We start from the raw sequence: 15,379 nt of genomic DNA on the forward strand, positions 1-15,379 counted from the left end.
TGGGCGCCGTTGACGACTTTCTGCTATACTGAACGCGGTGCTTTCGAGTCCAGAGCTCTGGAAACCTTTAATCTTTGGTTGTACGACCAGAGGGGACTGCCTCTCAGGGACGTGGGATGTAGTTCAGCTTACGAACGGGGCATGGCGGCGTTGAGGAAGGTATAGGGTGGATATTTCAGAGCGTATATAGCTTAGTATCAATAATCAGAAGTTGTACATACTGCATTGCACGAATATATGCGCAATGAAACAAAGCTGTTCAGGCTGCTGCTACAGTTAGAACAATGCCATGACTAAGGATCTTGGGTTGTATGTCATTAAAGTGTAGAGGGTCTCAAGGTACATAGGTCGCAGTACTGGGTGCTTTACAACGGCTTAATGGTTTCCTCTTAATACATATTTACAACTTGAAGTTGCCCGTACTTCGCGACTAGGCAACTCCCCGGATCTGGAAGTATCGCCGTAAGAACCTCCAATCCACAGACACATACGCCTCGTCTCCACCACCATGTTTGGGTACCAGATAGGTAGCCAATCTCGAAGAAGCCAGCTAACCATCTACTCCCCATTAGGTATATGCACCTTGCCACGCTCTAATGACAAATGAAAAGATCGAGGTTTTGATTCACCAGTCGGACGGAGTTTGTCAATAGTAGTAGAGCAGCAGCGACAGCGGACTTAGTTGCTCTTGGGCGGCGACTGCACCATGCCCTTGCCCTTGTAGTCGGGAGACGAGACACCAGTGAAGGGGTCTGCGCGTTGGTTCTATTGGATAAGTCAGTTGATAGCGTTCTAGAAACCACATTGACTGCAGTGGACAGATGCAGCATACCTTGAGGAACTCGTTGGACGCCTCCTGGTACTCCTTGGTCATGGTACTGGGCGAGCCCTTGGCGAACATGCGGACTGTAGTGAAGATGACGAACGAGGCTCCTACGCCAAGGGCGACGTACAGAGCGACCTTGCGCCCCTCATCCGGGGATGCTTGAGCTCGGGGGCCGTGAGGGCCGAAAGCAATCCAGTATGCTGCAATAGGATGGCATTAGCGTCCATTTCGAGCAGTACATTCGAGGGGATGGAAGCCGTTTAAACACGACCGACCGGTCGAAGGCAGCATGAGTCTCCACAATGGAGTAGTTACAGCTCTCTTCTCCCAGTGCTTTTGACTCCATCTTCCATCCCGATGCGCAGTGCCGCAATGGCCGCCGCAAACGAAGCCTGATTGACCTACCAGCCTTCTTCTCTTGAATCGTGAGCTCAGCCCAGTTCTCCTTCATGCGGTCACGTAGCAACATCCAGAGCTCAGCCTGCTCATTGCTGGGCATCCCCTCCCATCGCTTCTCGATGTTGGCCAGAGTTGGGTTGGAGATGGCGTAGGACGAGGCGGCAGCCCTCTGGACGGTTGTGAGTCGTGTCGAGGCTCGGGCGCCCGCGCGCAGCAACGAAGTTCGCATCATGGTGAATTAATGGAGTCGATGAGAAGGGCCGGAAAGAGTGGAGAGGGGGTCCAATTGGGCTGGGCACGTCGTTAATATTTGTGCGACTTTGGGGCGTGATTCAATGGGACGGGCGGGTTGAATAGTCGGGTGAGCGAGGAGTTTGAGAGCCTTTTTTTAACGCTTGTGTCGTATGATGGATGGGGGGTGCATGGAGCTCTTGAAAAGTCACGCAGTCACGTAGAAAATGGAATAATCATCGTCTTCTTATTGGCTATTGACGAATGGGCTTGGGATTCTCAAAGGAGGAAGGGAGCTCCACAGCGCAAAAGCTGAAGCTGCGATCGGCAAAATATCGGACCAAGGCTTTCACGTCATCCAACCCGTCTGCTTGGGCGTGAGGAGAAGGCACCTCCAATCTATTAGTTAGCTATATTCATCTGCTTGTAAAAAGTCTCGAACTTGGTATTTTTGAGGTGCTAGACGGCCAACTAGGTATGGTGTCAGTACAGTTAGGCAGGAAGACACTCATTATTTGCTTACCCTATTGCTTGTTGCGGCGAGTGGTTTCGGGGTTAGGTCACAGTAATACTTGTTGGCCAGTCAGTTCTGGCTACCTTCATGTCCGGTTTGAAGTCATTTCCCAGGACTGGCTCTATACAATCTACCTAAGTAGTCCGACAGCATGTGGTAATACGAGTTGCCGCATCATAATAGCTTGGTTCGAAGCCACGCTCAGGTCTTGCATAAACTGTAAAGCATCGCATTATGCGTTCAGTACTTCAGACCGTCAATTGCTAGAATAAATTTAAAGAGGAATGTGAAGGGAAGAATTATCTGAGTGGACGCTTATCAAGAGCCATGTTAGCAAAATAGACTACTGCTGTTGAGTCCATTATACCATTTTGAAGGATCTCTCTGATTAAGACGAGGCTAACAGTTGCAGACGTTTCGCTGCAAGTAGACATAAGTTTCGAGCAGCTTACCAAGTAGAAAATATCAGTATGTAGCAAGGGGAACACCACGTCTTTCAAGATCAAGAATTCAGCCCGTTACTACTGATTGCCTTTTACCTCATGCAAACGTCTGGTCTTTATCCACGAGAGCTAACTTAAACCCTTCAATTACGGCTTGCTCTATATGATGACATAAGCAGAGAGCCTTCCAGGTAGTTTCTGCCATTGACACAGTAGCCCAGGAGCTGTCTTATCTACTTTCGTCCCGCGAGCATCCAGTGCCAAGCAGCAGGGGATAGTTATGTTGCAACTACACATCCACTGCCCCCATGAAGGACAAGGTATAGATAGTTTCAGGATTTGAGTCGTATGAAAAGTCTAAATCGTGTTGTTTGAGAGCCTCTGTTGTCCTTTGGGGTCATGGCTTGGGTGTGGCCCCTGCTCTATAGGATTAGAGGCATTCGCTGCTGAACCCTTCGCTGCAGCAAGTGCTAATTCTTCACTGTTGTGGATGTCAGACGCAGCAGCGATGGAGGGATCGTCGTTTGACGTACGCTTCTCTAGCTTGCCTCTTCTTTTGCTCCTCTTCAAATGCAGGCCTTAAAGCGTATGTGGCTGTGGTATATGTTAACCCCAGGACGACGTCTAGACCAGGATTTAAGGGTATAGCATACCATTCCAGTAGCCGAACCCAACGGCAGCCCCTAGGCCAAAAAGATTGCGCAGATAACTCATGTCTTGCGCAAAATTGATTGATCAAAATAATGATGTCAAGTACTTGACATATCAAAAAAGCAAATTGTCATGGAAGCTGCTGGACTGTATCCAGTCAGGAGCTCATGTGGAGTTAATTCGGGTTGTCGTCAACTTGTTCCGGCGGGCGGAAAGTGCAAACCACGCAAAAACCATTTAGAGAACGCGTCTTGAATATGACTGAAGACGCGTCTCGGCAACGTCACCGATTAGCTCTGCAGGCACCACAGCAAAAATGTTCGAATCGTACCACCGATGAGGCAAAAAAGCGATGCATTGCAGACTCAATGGCGACATGGAAGGAGCTTGGAGAGGTTCCAGATTCGGACGACGAAAGTATTCTCAATAGCGAGGAATCACAGGAGCCGGAGCTTCCTGCGGCTTCTCACGACGTACACGATGTAGACGACGATCCGCTCACCGAAGCGCCGATTACGGGAAACGAAGATATCTGGGATGTACCTCGCTCATCCCAGGATCCCGATCGCAAGACTACGACGTCTCCGGCTTCAAGCAACGAACTACCTACGGCCACGAAGTTGCCTCCGCATAGCCCGAACTCTTCGCCTCTGTCGTCTGCTCCGCAAGTGCTCGACTATGATAGCGTGGAAGGTGTACAGGAGACTGGACACATAGGGCCCGATAAAGCGAGGTCCGAACGAGATGGCAGCCTTTCTCCCAGCTTGAGGAATGTGTACCCCGAAGCAGTGGTTGAATCTGGCCCCAACCCTCTTTCGATCGCTTCAAGGGCGAACAGCGCGGAAAAGGCTGCTGTAACGAGCGCTACTCGTATCCACGATTTGATTCCAGACGAGTTGTTGGCAATTCAGGAAGTTTCTCAAGCGAGTCGCTCCCTACGACCCCGGAAACCTATCCAAGAACATCCGTATCAACTGGAGAGTGCCCGCTACAGCAACATATTAAAATCCCATGGTGTCCGGCCAATCAGAGTCGCGTTGGAGGAAGAGGCGAGGCGGAGAAAAGCAGAGGAAGACTCTCAAGAACAGGACTATGATGAGGACAGCCAGTCCACCGTTAAGAATAGTGCCCAAGTGGAGACAGGGGAGAGTCAAAACAGCCTTCAAGAGGACTTCCTGGACGAACACGATGAGTTGGCACTTTATTCCCCCGTCAGGCACCCAACTTCGCCTCATAGGCACGGGATGTCTTTTAGCGACGTGTTGGGTAGTTCTCAAACTGATGCCAATGAGGACCTGCCGTCTTTGGACGAAATCTTCCAGAGGCGAACGAAGGAGAAGACGATGACATACAACAAGCGGCGAGGTTCTCCCAAAAGCTCATCCAAGTCGAAATTGCTTAAACTGCAAGCGAATGCCTGCTTCAATAAGACAGCCTCTCCCACGACTCAGATGCCAGACCTATTTGCAATACCTCCATCTCCGCCTCAGACTAGCCCCGCACTTCTGTCTATGACTTCTGCGGATCGAGCTAGACTTTCCAGGCCGGCGATCGCTTCTCTCACTCCAAAGCCCAGCAGTACCACCGTCTCACAAAATCAAATACCATCCCCTGCAAGGCAGGACCAGGGCGCGATCGATTTAACGGGCATTGACGACTTTGATGCATCTTCAGAGGTGGGAATGGCCGTTATGAACGATTCTGTGGATGCAGCCGAAGATAGCGAGTCAAGCAGTAGCCAGACAAATGAGATTGACGCGGTCCTTGAAGCCGGTCGAAGAATTCGAGGGGTACTTCCCGCATCCTGGCTTCGATTAGATCGACACGTGCCTCGTGACAGGAAGCAGCAAAATCCACAGCGTCGAAGCCCCCAGCATTCGCCAGAGCGATTCCACCGAAAAGGGGTAGCCCAACGACGTCAGGTGTTGTCAAAACCCAGTAATAATCCTTTCTTTTTCGACGATGATTCCGAGGATGACGAGACGAATTTACGAAACAATAATGATTCAAAATCGCCTGAAATACCCATGTTCTCTATTTTTGATGACGATGATGATGACGATGCAGGCTCTGTTGTCGAAGAAGATCATATCGATCGAATGTTACCAGGCAGGAAACGCGTGAGTTCTGCTTTGGACAGGCAGCAACCGCCGAAGAAACGGAAGAAGAGCCAAAAGACGTTTCAAGGTCAACCAGGCAAGAGGAAATGGCAAACGAAAATTACCGGACTTCTTGGTCGATCCAAAAGTGGCACTGGGTCGAGCAAGACCACTACAGGGTACTCGCGCAATGCGAGAGAACCAAGTTATCCAGTGCCCAAAACACGGATGCCCAGGCAAGCCACACCTCCAAGGCTCAGTATCATCGACGTCGTCAAACCAAACGCCCCCCCCTTCATACGAATTGCTGCTCGAACGGCAAATCGAAGGCCAGACAAAGGCCGATCGAGCCCCTCTTCAAAGCACATCAGTTTAGGGACCAGGAAGGATAACATCGATGCCCTGGGCACGCTCAGAAGCTGGAAAAATGGGAAAATCCAGTCTAGAATTGCATCGACAACCGCATTGTATCATGCTCAGTCAAGTGAGCCGCAACCTCTCCAACCTATATCAAGCAATCCGATTATTCAGTCGTCCAAATCCAAGCCGAGACCACGTGCTCCCGCACCGGTAACTGTGCCAGTCTCACGCTTCTCTAAATCTCGAAAACTGGTCAGACAGACCAATCTCGATAACTTCGTTGCCGTTGAGCAAGATGCTACGTCGGTGAATTCACCTGATGCTGTGGCAGAACCTCGTCCAGCCCCCACTCGGTGTCTTCACATTCATCGAATAGGATCCGGGCGCGCCGCATTGAGACCTGCCCAACTTGAGGTAGCTGGTGGGGATGGCATAAATCGATACGCTTTCGATGCTCAAAAGAAGCTTCTCGATAGGTTATATCGAAAGACGCGTAAGACCTTACCTGCCCCGGCCGACGTTCGTCTGGAACAAATCTTCAGAGAAAACCCTACTAGCCCAGTCCCCCGGGCACTTGAAGAACAACCGCAACGGGATGATAGAGTGCAAATTGCTAAGAGTTCACCGATGAAAACCCGGTCTAGGCCGCGGAAGCGCTTTCAACCCCGGTGCATTGATACTACGGCACCTCAGTATACACATGCCAATGATCCGCTACCACCATCCCACGAACCGAGTGCGACTCTAGAGTCAGTCGTGCTCCCCAAGGACAGTCTGAAATTGGTAGGGCTAGGCCCATTCGGCACACACTACACACAGCACTTCGAAATCTTCCCTCTCGATTCTGGAGTGTTCTTCCACGCGAGCACTATTATTGGTGATGGACGATTGGCAAAAGCTCTTGAAGGCAAACACTTGGATGAGCTATTAAGCCCCAGAGGTCATAACGTCCTGGCTTTGGGCGACACAGTCCTGCGATGGGGATCGTGGGATGCCCAGACTTCATCAGAAATGGGCATCTTGTTTGACTGGGTTCTAGACAAATTACAGCCCGGGCAATCGTCCTTGGAAACAGATTTCTTGACTGCGGTACGAGCCATGGATTTTGCACTAGAATATGTCCAACAATATCTTAGCGTACCCGACAGTGAAAGTGGGAGACACTTCGCGAAGAGGATGTTGGAAGTTATGCCGGGGTTCACGGAGCGCTTGATGTCGTTGCTGGGCAGTCTCGATTCTATGGCAAGGCAACCGATAGAGGTACTAACACGATGCACCATCATTGTGATGCAGACTTTGAGGATCTGCGAGAAGCTCGCCGTTCCCGAGTCGCTTCAAATCGAGGAATTGCTGAAAAAAACGTGCCAGCAAACAGTCCGTATGCTTCTGCAGATGGACCTAGCAGACATCCGAAGGTTGTATGACGACCTCCAAGCCGCATCTTCCAGGGACCGTGGTATCCAAAATGAACAATTCTCCGCTGTCTGTTGGGTTGTGTTGGTACGAACTCTACAAACAGCGCGCATCCCTCGAGCAGGGTTCTGGGATGTGGTCTCTACCGCCATGTTGACCAGTGATCCTGCTTCCATCGTCGACGCCCGCATGTTAGAGCGGCTTTGGCGCAATCTTTTTACCCTTCTCCCACTCGGCGAGTTCGACGATGCAGGAGTTGCTGTCCCTGGAATAAGGCACACGATTCCTCTTGAAGGTTGGTCACTTCCACAGAAACTACTCAGCCGAGTGTTCGAATTGTACAAAAGCAATCAGAGACAATCGCCAGGCTTCAATGAGTATTGTCGCGGAATTGTGAGCCGCTGCCACTACTTGGTGGAGCAATGGGGATGGCGCAAGTGCAATGGAATTGTTGGCACAATCTTCGATTTTTTCGCGTCTCAGAAGTTGTCACACCTGCGAAACGAGGAGGCCTACAAGTCTCCCCAATTCCTCGAGGACCTTGCCGGGACTCCCTCTCTGATGATCATGCCCGAAGACAGGTGTTTTCACATATTTCTCAAACTCCTGGCTTTGGGTATCCGACGCCTAAGAAAGTTTGGCCTGATCAAAGATATGAGGAACCTCGTGGCGCGTGTGTTGCCCAACCACAATCGACAGTACCTAAAGGAAGACCGCGTTCATAAACACGAGCTGGCTGCGCTACGGAACCACCACGATCTTCTCTGTACTCTGTTTTGGAGCGCCCCAGCCGACCTGCGTCCATCCATGCAGAATATCGAAAAACTCATTGTTCCTGGCAGCTCCCACAAAGAGGCATGTTTGATCAACTTGCGTGCTTGGAACCAGTTGGCTCGATTCATTGTATCATCAGGTGGGGGCATGGATACATACAAGCCCTTCATGCAATGGCAAAACAACGTCTTCAAGCAGGTTCTGGACCAGTACTCATCGGCAGAATCCGACATTCAGCAGCAATTCCTCAGATTATCCAAAGATGTGTCGAGTGGGGTAGACCATGAGATGGTGAAAAGAGTTGTCAACATGAACAAACAAACCGCTACGGACGTGCTGCATTTCTCCTTGAAGGCTAACTTGGATGTAATCCGGCATGCACCTTCTCTTGCAGCAGCTTCTTTCGTCATAAACACCTGTAAGTAACACCTTGGTAATGTAAAACACAGCATACTGAATTTTTCAAAGACCAGCTCTTCGAGGTGTTTACGCGCTTCGCCTCGCCCGAGCCCGAATTCGATTGGGGTACGCTACAGGCAGCTGTTGACACAGTCGACGAATATTTGACGCGAATCGAGAAGTTCCTCGGCCGTCAATTAACAAGTTCAGAGTCGGCAGACCACTGGCATGGGGAGGATGCTATCTCGGTATGTTCATCTCATTCAAGCGTTGTGTTGTATTCTATTAACAAACTCTGCAGCGCCTTGACCGAGACATAGCCAAGACTTTCTTTCCCATGGCCAAGAGACTTTTCTCAAGCTCTATAGAAAACAAGTCGCTGGGTTCCAAAAACGGGAGGGTGCGGTGTATAGAACAGGTTGTTTTAGTTGCCAGTCGAATTGTGGCCCGGTTCCTGGACGTTGGGCTCTCGGTAAGTTGCTTGACTGATGCTTCCGAACAAAAGCTTACAATAACAGCGCCTGTCAAACTTCTTCTCTCCTGGAAAGTATTGTCTGTTTGAGTCACTCCCAGACAAGCTGCCTCTTGGCTCAAGACGGTATTTATGTCTCTTCGTTGCGAACTTGATTGATCAGGAGGTCACAAGCTTCCAGGTAAGCAGAACCGGACGATCCAGCATGTAGCACAAGCTAATAAGTTAAAAAGGATATTCGAGTGATCCAGATAGAATTGTTGTTGTGTGCAATTGTCAAGCCATTCTGTGCCCTTGGCTATGAGAATCAGCTTGTTGAGACAATGATACGCCACGGTCATGAGTATCTCCAAGACTTCAACGATGTCGGCATCAAGATTGGAATTTCTCCCGACTATAATTCTAACAGAGATCTGTTTAATCGTGAGTGAACATGCTTCCCTAATAAACTGGCCGAATTCTGATTATATTCTAGATGTAATTACGAAGATGCGGCAAACGTTGCGCAATGTGAATCCGAGTCGCAATCATGAACTGAAAGCGGAGTGTTCTAAGGCTATCCGAGCTGCGATGGAACACATGAAGCAAGATCTAAAGTCGATGACTTTGGACACAGCAGAGCACGCCAACTATATCCAGTTCATGCGTTCAATCATTTCAATCATCAAAACGAACGACATATGCCCTGTCGACCAATACTTTTACCAGATCAGCAGGGAATACTCACCCTCTGCACAAGATCCCGGACTGCATACCGCAACCATCTTGTCATTCGGGCTGAAGCTCGAAGATGGAAATACTGGTGCCGTATCTGGGCTGTTTTTCCACCTTTACTTCAACTTCAAGCTTGCTCTGTCAAATGACAAGCTTTCCGAAGAGAGCGCTATATTGGTGCAGGGCATGAGGAATCCACACGTGTTTTCATTCGTACTCAACCGGATGTTTCCGGCCATCATCCAGGCCGCAATACGAATACCAACTGCCTGGTTACTGATGACGGTCTATGTGGATGCATTGGAGCAACTGCTCACGGAATCATGCGTACATCGAGAGATCGGAGAAGAGAGTATGCCTGACGTATTGACATTACTGAAGTCCATTTCGACCGGTATCCAGCATCTTCGGAGACTTGATATCGCTCATCTGCAGCCCGAGCATTTACACATCATGACACACATGACGAAGCTAGTCAACCTGATTGGACCATCGATGGAGGCGTACCTTTGTATGAAGTCAGTGTCACAGCCAGGGAAGGCGTTGACCAAAGAGATCAACTCGTTTACGGACTTCACACGCTCGGCAGCAGACTGTCTAAGCGAGACTCTAGGTATCTCTTCAGATGCAGCATTGCCCATCCAGTTAAGCTCCAGCACTTTACTTGGAGGGATTCGGCATTATAAAGCCGATCCGACGTTAGAATGCAACGCACAGATCAACAATTTTGTCAAGGAAATCATGACGGATATTCCGAAGAACTGGGTCGTCAAGGGGTCGATAGCCACGATAAGGGGGCCGGCGCGACCGGCGGCGCCGTCTTCAACGCAGTCGGGCATGGGTACTACGGTGCCAGTATGGAATATGAGGAATTTGGCGAGTGATCTGTATGAGCAGATCATGGAGTGGAATGCGGACCACGATGTCTCGAAAGACGGGAAGAGGACGGGCAGGAGCAATAGGAAAATGATGATACAAGAGGAGTTCCTATTTTGAAAAGTATGGCTACGGAGTTGCTGGGTTGGGTGGACTGGAGCTCGGTTAGATTGCATAGACTTGCATATAGTAGCACAAGAGCATGAAGATACCTTTTGAAGCACCGTAGGGACTGCGTAAGAAGTCATGTTCAGTGATGGTTCACGGGAATTTGACCTGGGGCGACAAACCAGTCAGACAGTGCCTAGAATACGATTTGTGAGTCGGCAGATGTTATCATGAGCTATCACGGTTGAGAAACGTCAACCCGAGAAAAATCGTAAATCACTTTCCGTACCCACCTCCCTAACATGAATTGGAACGACTCCTAAATGTCGTCGGGTGAAGCCTCGGTGTGTTAGCGACGGACACCGGCGCTCGGGCCAAGCCGTGTGGCTAACATCGGAAGACGGAAATATTTTTGAGGACACTGGTAGAAGAAGATAGCAAGACATACATTCGCCCGCTCACGCCGAGCGCCAGTTCCCCGAATGTATGCTCCGTGGATGCGTGCCTTTCGCTCAGCGGCACTACAAGTTTCCAGGGCGCGATTAGCGACGCGACCGATCCGACCAAGACGATTCCACGTCTCGGCGCAAACCAGAGCAGAAGCAGCAGCTCCTCCGTCCGCGCCCGCTGACGACGGCAACCCCCGCAGTGGCGGTGATAAGCCTGACAAGGACGACGGCAGCAGCTCTGAGGCTAACGGCGAGGAGAACCTATTTGGTGAGGGCGGGCTGAACGGCAATGGGGAGGTACAGGGCGGACGACAGAGACGGCTGAATGGGACGGCGAGAGGGAGGACTTCGAGAAAGCGCACACCAGAGGAGCTGCCCCCCGTCCAGCTGCCTCAGGGGTTCCGTGAGAAGCACATCTACCGCTATGGCGATGCGCGGCAAAACGTCGACAGCCCATTTCTAGCCACGTCTCTGTTGACCGACCTCAACGACATTGTTCAGAAATTCATAAAGATGCTCCCAGAGGAGGACGAAAGGAGACGCGAGGCTGACGCGCCAGAAGACGGCGAGACGGTGAGGAGCGATGCCGACATTTGCGCTACCGACGGGCGGCTAATCTTGCTCAGGATGTGGATGCTATTTTCGAAGCGGTTAAGAAACCTCGGAATATGTTACAACTCCAAAGAGGCTACGGCGCCATGCTGAAAGCTGCCGCCTGGGATGAGTCTGCTGTGCGGGAGGCACATAATTTCCATTTGCAGGACGTTCGGGGGTGGGCCAACCAAGATGACTATCTGCAGTACATTTCGCGCAGAGGGGACCTAATCGTCGGTGCTGCTTACAACTATGCCGCCTTCGTATTATTGCAGATGCACACAGATTACAGCGAGGCAGTGAAGGCCTTGGAGAAGTTTCTTACCGACATGAGACAACACACCCTCAATGTCCAACTAACAAGGGCGTCTCTAATGGTGGCTGAACCACCATATTTGCCCCTGTCTCTTCCAACCGATGAAATGCCCAAGCTTGACGACGACCTGCGAGCCGTGCACTATATCCAGAACTCGACTGGCCCCTATGTGCCCGAGCTCGGCCTTGCTCATAACGATCTCCTCTTCGAAACAATAGCCTCCATTCGAGCAGATTTTGCTCTTGACTATCCAAAAGCCATCAAGTTGACTGAGTTGAAGCGACCCGTCACCATTCTCAACTTCCCTTACTACCAAGGGGCAACCTGGGCTCGAAATATTATACGAGATGTTGGCGCATCTCTCAAAGCCGATGTTTTACACCTGATGCCTCAAGACATTGCGCTTGTAGTCGGGTCATATCTCGGGCAAGAGGCCACTAGAGCCCCCAGCGCCATCTCAATCCTTGGCTTCAAGGTTGCCGAGAACAGTGGAAGGATACGAAGCATTGTTAATACCGAAGGCGAAGATCCAGATGACATGGGTATGCCTTTCCACCTTGTACTAGCCACGGGGAAGAAAGATGGCAGCAAGAAGCCGTCATCCATTATAGATCAACTTTATGGCGACAGTCGAGGGAAGTCGGACGAGTTGTGGGAGGAATTGAAAGTCAATGCCGCCCTGGAAGAACTCGTTCGCACCGCTGATTCCGACACACCGGAGAAACGACCTCTGATTATTCATGTTCACGACTTTAATGCTTTGGATATGGACTCGGATTGCGGTAGTATAATACTCAGCAAGCTTCGCAAGATCGTCGATGGCATGTGGCTCGAAGGCCGGAAGGTAGTTCTGGTTGGGACATGTTCCAGCCTGGATGCGCCGAAGCCGTACAGGCAATGGCTGAAAAAGCTGGATGCCACCGAACGGGTCATCACATTTCATACGTCTCCGCCAAGACTACAAGATTTTGATATTCCCAGTCTCATAAAGAACGATTTCCTCGCCGAGAATTCCGCGAACCTGGAGGTCATGCTCACTACATTATTGCGTCCCGATGGCGATGAAAGCGCCCCTGTCTTGGATTTCGATCTTCGACGTGTTGACGAAAAGCACCGTTCGAGGTCCTTGTCTGAAAGGATTCTGCCATTAATGGAAGTACACAGAATCGCAAAAACGATGATTGGTCTTCGGGGATACAAACCAGAAGTCTTTGGGCAATCTGTTTTGGAGGAGGCTGTTTACTTGACCAAGAGGATTGACGAAGCGAAGGACTTTTACTCCAAAGTGAAAAATGGGGCCGACGGTAGGAAGGGCAAGGACGACGTGAACGCCCTCTTCCGGAGACTCGACCCCCGTCAACAGGAAGACCACGAGGAAAAGTTATTATCCGGGTTGGTAAACTCCAAAGATATCAGGACAACATTCAAAGATGTCCATGCGCCACGGGAGACTATCGAGTCTATCAAGATGCTGACGCAGTTGTCTCTGCTCCGCCCCGAGGCTTTCTCGTATGGTGTACTCGCCACAGAACGAATACCTGGTTGTTTACTCTACGGTCCTCCTGGCACTGGCAAAACTCTTCTGGCGAAGGCCGTAGCCAAAGAAAGCGGCGCCAATATGATTGAGGTCAGTGGGGCCAGTATCAATAACATGTTTGTTGGTGAAAGCGAAAAGAATGTCCGAGCCCTCTTCAGGCTCGCCAAAAAGAAGGAGCCCCTAGTCATCTTCATTGACGAGGCAGATGCATTACTTGGTGCTCGAGGACAGCGCAACGATGGCGCTGCCAGGAGGGAAACCATCAATCAATTCTTGCGCGAATGGGACGGCATGGACAGAATGAAGGCATTTATCATGGTGGCCACCAACCGACCATTCGACCTCGATGAGGCAGTTCTGCGACGTCTCCCGAGGAAACTGCTCATTGATCTGCCAGTCGAGCAAGACCGTGCCGCAATCCTGAGAATTCACCTCAAGGATGAGGCACTGGACGACACCGTCTCTATCGAAAACATCGCCAAGCAGACACCCCTGTACTCAGGCTCTGATCTCAAGAATCTGTGTGTCGCGGCAGCTATGGCAGCCGTCAAGGAAGAGTTGGACGCAGAGCAGCAGCGCGATCCGTCGGAGCCCATGGCCGAAGTGAAGAAGCGAGTTCTGAACGTCCGACATTTCAACAAGGCGCTTGGGGAGATCAGCGCCAGCGTTAACGAAGATATGCAAACCATGAATGCTATCAAGAAGTTCGACGAGAAGTACGGTGATGGTAAAGCGAAACGCAAGAAGAGGCCCGGTATGGGATTCGGCGTCTTACCGGATGCTGTTGGGGAGGCTAGAATCAGGAGTACGGGTGCGTGATGATGATACGTCGGACTCGTGGTGGGGGCTGTACATTAACTATTCATGTTGTACAATACTTGGTTGCATGCATGTGCCCAAAGGACCATGATGGGAGGTCGGGCACCAACGGTTGGAAGGTGGCTTTGGCGCAGTTAGACAGCAGTTTGCATAGAAACAGGATGGTGACCCGGGTCGAGTAGACCTGTCAACTTTGAAGGTGCGGAAGTAAACTGGTTGAACAGCATGGGATGTATGCCATTCGATATGTCCTCCACTTGGGGGCCAGTGACTGGGGCAGCAGTCTGCCATGCAAATAGGGCGAAAAGGAGGCGTGCGTCAGCCAATCAAAGCTACCTTGCTGCCGCCGACTATTCCACCCTCTTCCGACACGTACCTTCTGTTAAGCCAGAGCCTAGTTGGGCTGTTGCTTACCTAGCAAAAGAGAAACAGAGTGGTGCCTCCCACTACTATGTATATACTAGCAACAGCATTTCCGTCCAACGCAAACACAAGAAAGCAGCCCATCTCGACCAACCAAACTCCTTTCAACCAAATCACCCTCCAGCGCTCCCAATAGATACTGTCTCGCCAACATGTCGCGCTACGTTTTCAACTTTGACCTCACTGCCGCCGAGGATGCCACACATGGCACGTTCCGGTACTTGGATCAACTAGCTCAGCCGATAGGCACTAATGAGGACACCCTTGATCCCACCTTCCTCACCCACCCGCCTCTCAATAGTGAAGACTTGGACTTCTCTGCACCGCAGCTCGGCGGTAGCTTAGGCTCCCTGGACCCAAGAGAATTTGTTCTAGACATGCTGACTAAAAGGGTGTTAAGAGTCCCCGGAACGTCCCTCATGTTCTGGACTCGATATTTCGTCCTTCTATGGGACCAGAAATGCTGGGGTAAATGCTGGCTTAGTAAGTCTGATGTCTTTGCGGTCAGCATTTGTTCTTGACAATCCTTACGGAGGAGCATCTGGTAGCGATTATTGAGGCGCTACAGTCTCCCTCCGAGAGCACTCGACTTATGCAATACTTCGAAGGCCCTTCGGATGCCATTTGGTATCAATGCGTTGTGTGCAATAACAACTGTAGTTGTGAATGGTATCCCAAATATCACGTCAAATACAAGCAGCACAAGACTATACTTTGAAGTATTCACTTGAAGATGAACCCTTCACCTGTGATAGGTGCGGTGAGATATTCGGGAAACAAGCAGACTTGACCAAACACTTGAACGAAGATCACGATGAGAGCCCTTTTCCTTGAGACGTCGAGGGTTGTGGCAAGGCTGGTGCACTAGAATATGCTAGTGAGAAAGATCTCATCAAGCGTCGAGCAGTTAAGCTTCCGATGGAGACCTGTGCGACTCGACTTCGGCCTGAGACATGCTTGCA

The 15,379-nt window shown here is 50.6% G+C and overlaps 5 protein-coding genes across 5 annotated transcripts; 3 read left to right on the top strand and 2 right to left on the bottom strand.

Annotated features, from left to right (window-relative positions):
* Nucleotides 1-678: 678 nt before the first annotated feature.
* BCR38DRAFT_409567 (cytochrome c oxidase subunit IV family) lies at nt 679-1,457 on the bottom strand (the record flags this gene model as incomplete). The annotated part of the gene is made up of 3 exons (XM_040858381.1): nt 679-765; nt 833-1,026; nt 1,232-1,457. 3 exons carry the CDS (start codon nt 1,455-1,457, stop codon nt 679-681), a joined length of 507 nt encoding a protein of 168 aa, XP_040715587.1.
* A 271-nt stretch (nt 1,458-1,728) lies between these two features.
* Nucleotides 1,729-2,439, top strand: BCR38DRAFT_434221 (uncharacterized protein). The gene is made up of 2 exons (XM_040860298.1): nt 1,729-2,284; nt 2,423-2,439. Exon 1 carries the CDS (start codon nt 1,934-1,936, stop codon nt 2,240-2,242), a length of 309 nt encoding a protein of 102 aa, XP_040715588.1. The 5' UTR covers nt 1,729-1,933; the 3' UTR covers nt 2,243-2,284; nt 2,423-2,439.
* A 331-nt stretch (nt 2,440-2,770) lies between these two features.
* BCR38DRAFT_485311 (uncharacterized protein) lies at nt 2,771-3,127 on the bottom strand (the record flags this gene model as incomplete). Its single annotated transcript, XM_040863863.1, has 3 exons — nt 2,771-2,894; nt 2,947-3,007; nt 3,067-3,127. 3 exons carry the CDS (start codon nt 3,125-3,127, stop codon nt 2,771-2,773), a joined length of 246 nt encoding a protein of 81 aa, XP_040715589.1.
* A 305-nt stretch (nt 3,128-3,432) lies between these two features.
* BCR38DRAFT_342972 (Mus7/MMS22 family-domain-containing protein) lies at nt 3,433-10,291 on the top strand (the record flags this gene model as incomplete). Its single annotated transcript, XM_040855986.1, has 6 exons — nt 3,433-8,128; nt 8,179-8,357; nt 8,411-8,581; nt 8,628-8,762; nt 8,815-9,004; nt 9,057-10,291. 6 exons carry the CDS (start codon nt 3,433-3,435, stop codon nt 10,289-10,291), a joined length of 6,606 nt encoding a protein of 2,201 aa, XP_040715590.1.
* Nucleotides 10,292-13,106: 2,815 nt separating this feature from the next.
* BCR38DRAFT_457947 (P-loop containing nucleoside triphosphate hydrolase protein) lies at nt 13,107-13,994 on the top strand (the record flags this gene model as incomplete). Its single annotated transcript, XM_040862097.1, has 1 exon — nt 13,107-13,994. One exon carries the CDS (start codon nt 13,107-13,109, stop codon nt 13,992-13,994), a length of 888 nt encoding a protein of 295 aa, XP_040715591.1.
* Nucleotides 13,995-15,379: the final 1,385 nt, after the last annotated feature.

The sequence above is a fragment of the Pseudomassariella vexata genome (assembly GCF_002105095.1).
Source record: "Pseudomassariella vexata strain CBS 129021 chromosome Unknown BCR38scaffold_7, whole genome shotgun sequence".
In the NCBI taxonomy this organism is placed as follows: Eukaryota; Fungi; Ascomycota; class Sordariomycetes; order Amphisphaeriales; family Pseudomassariaceae; genus Pseudomassariella; species Pseudomassariella vexata.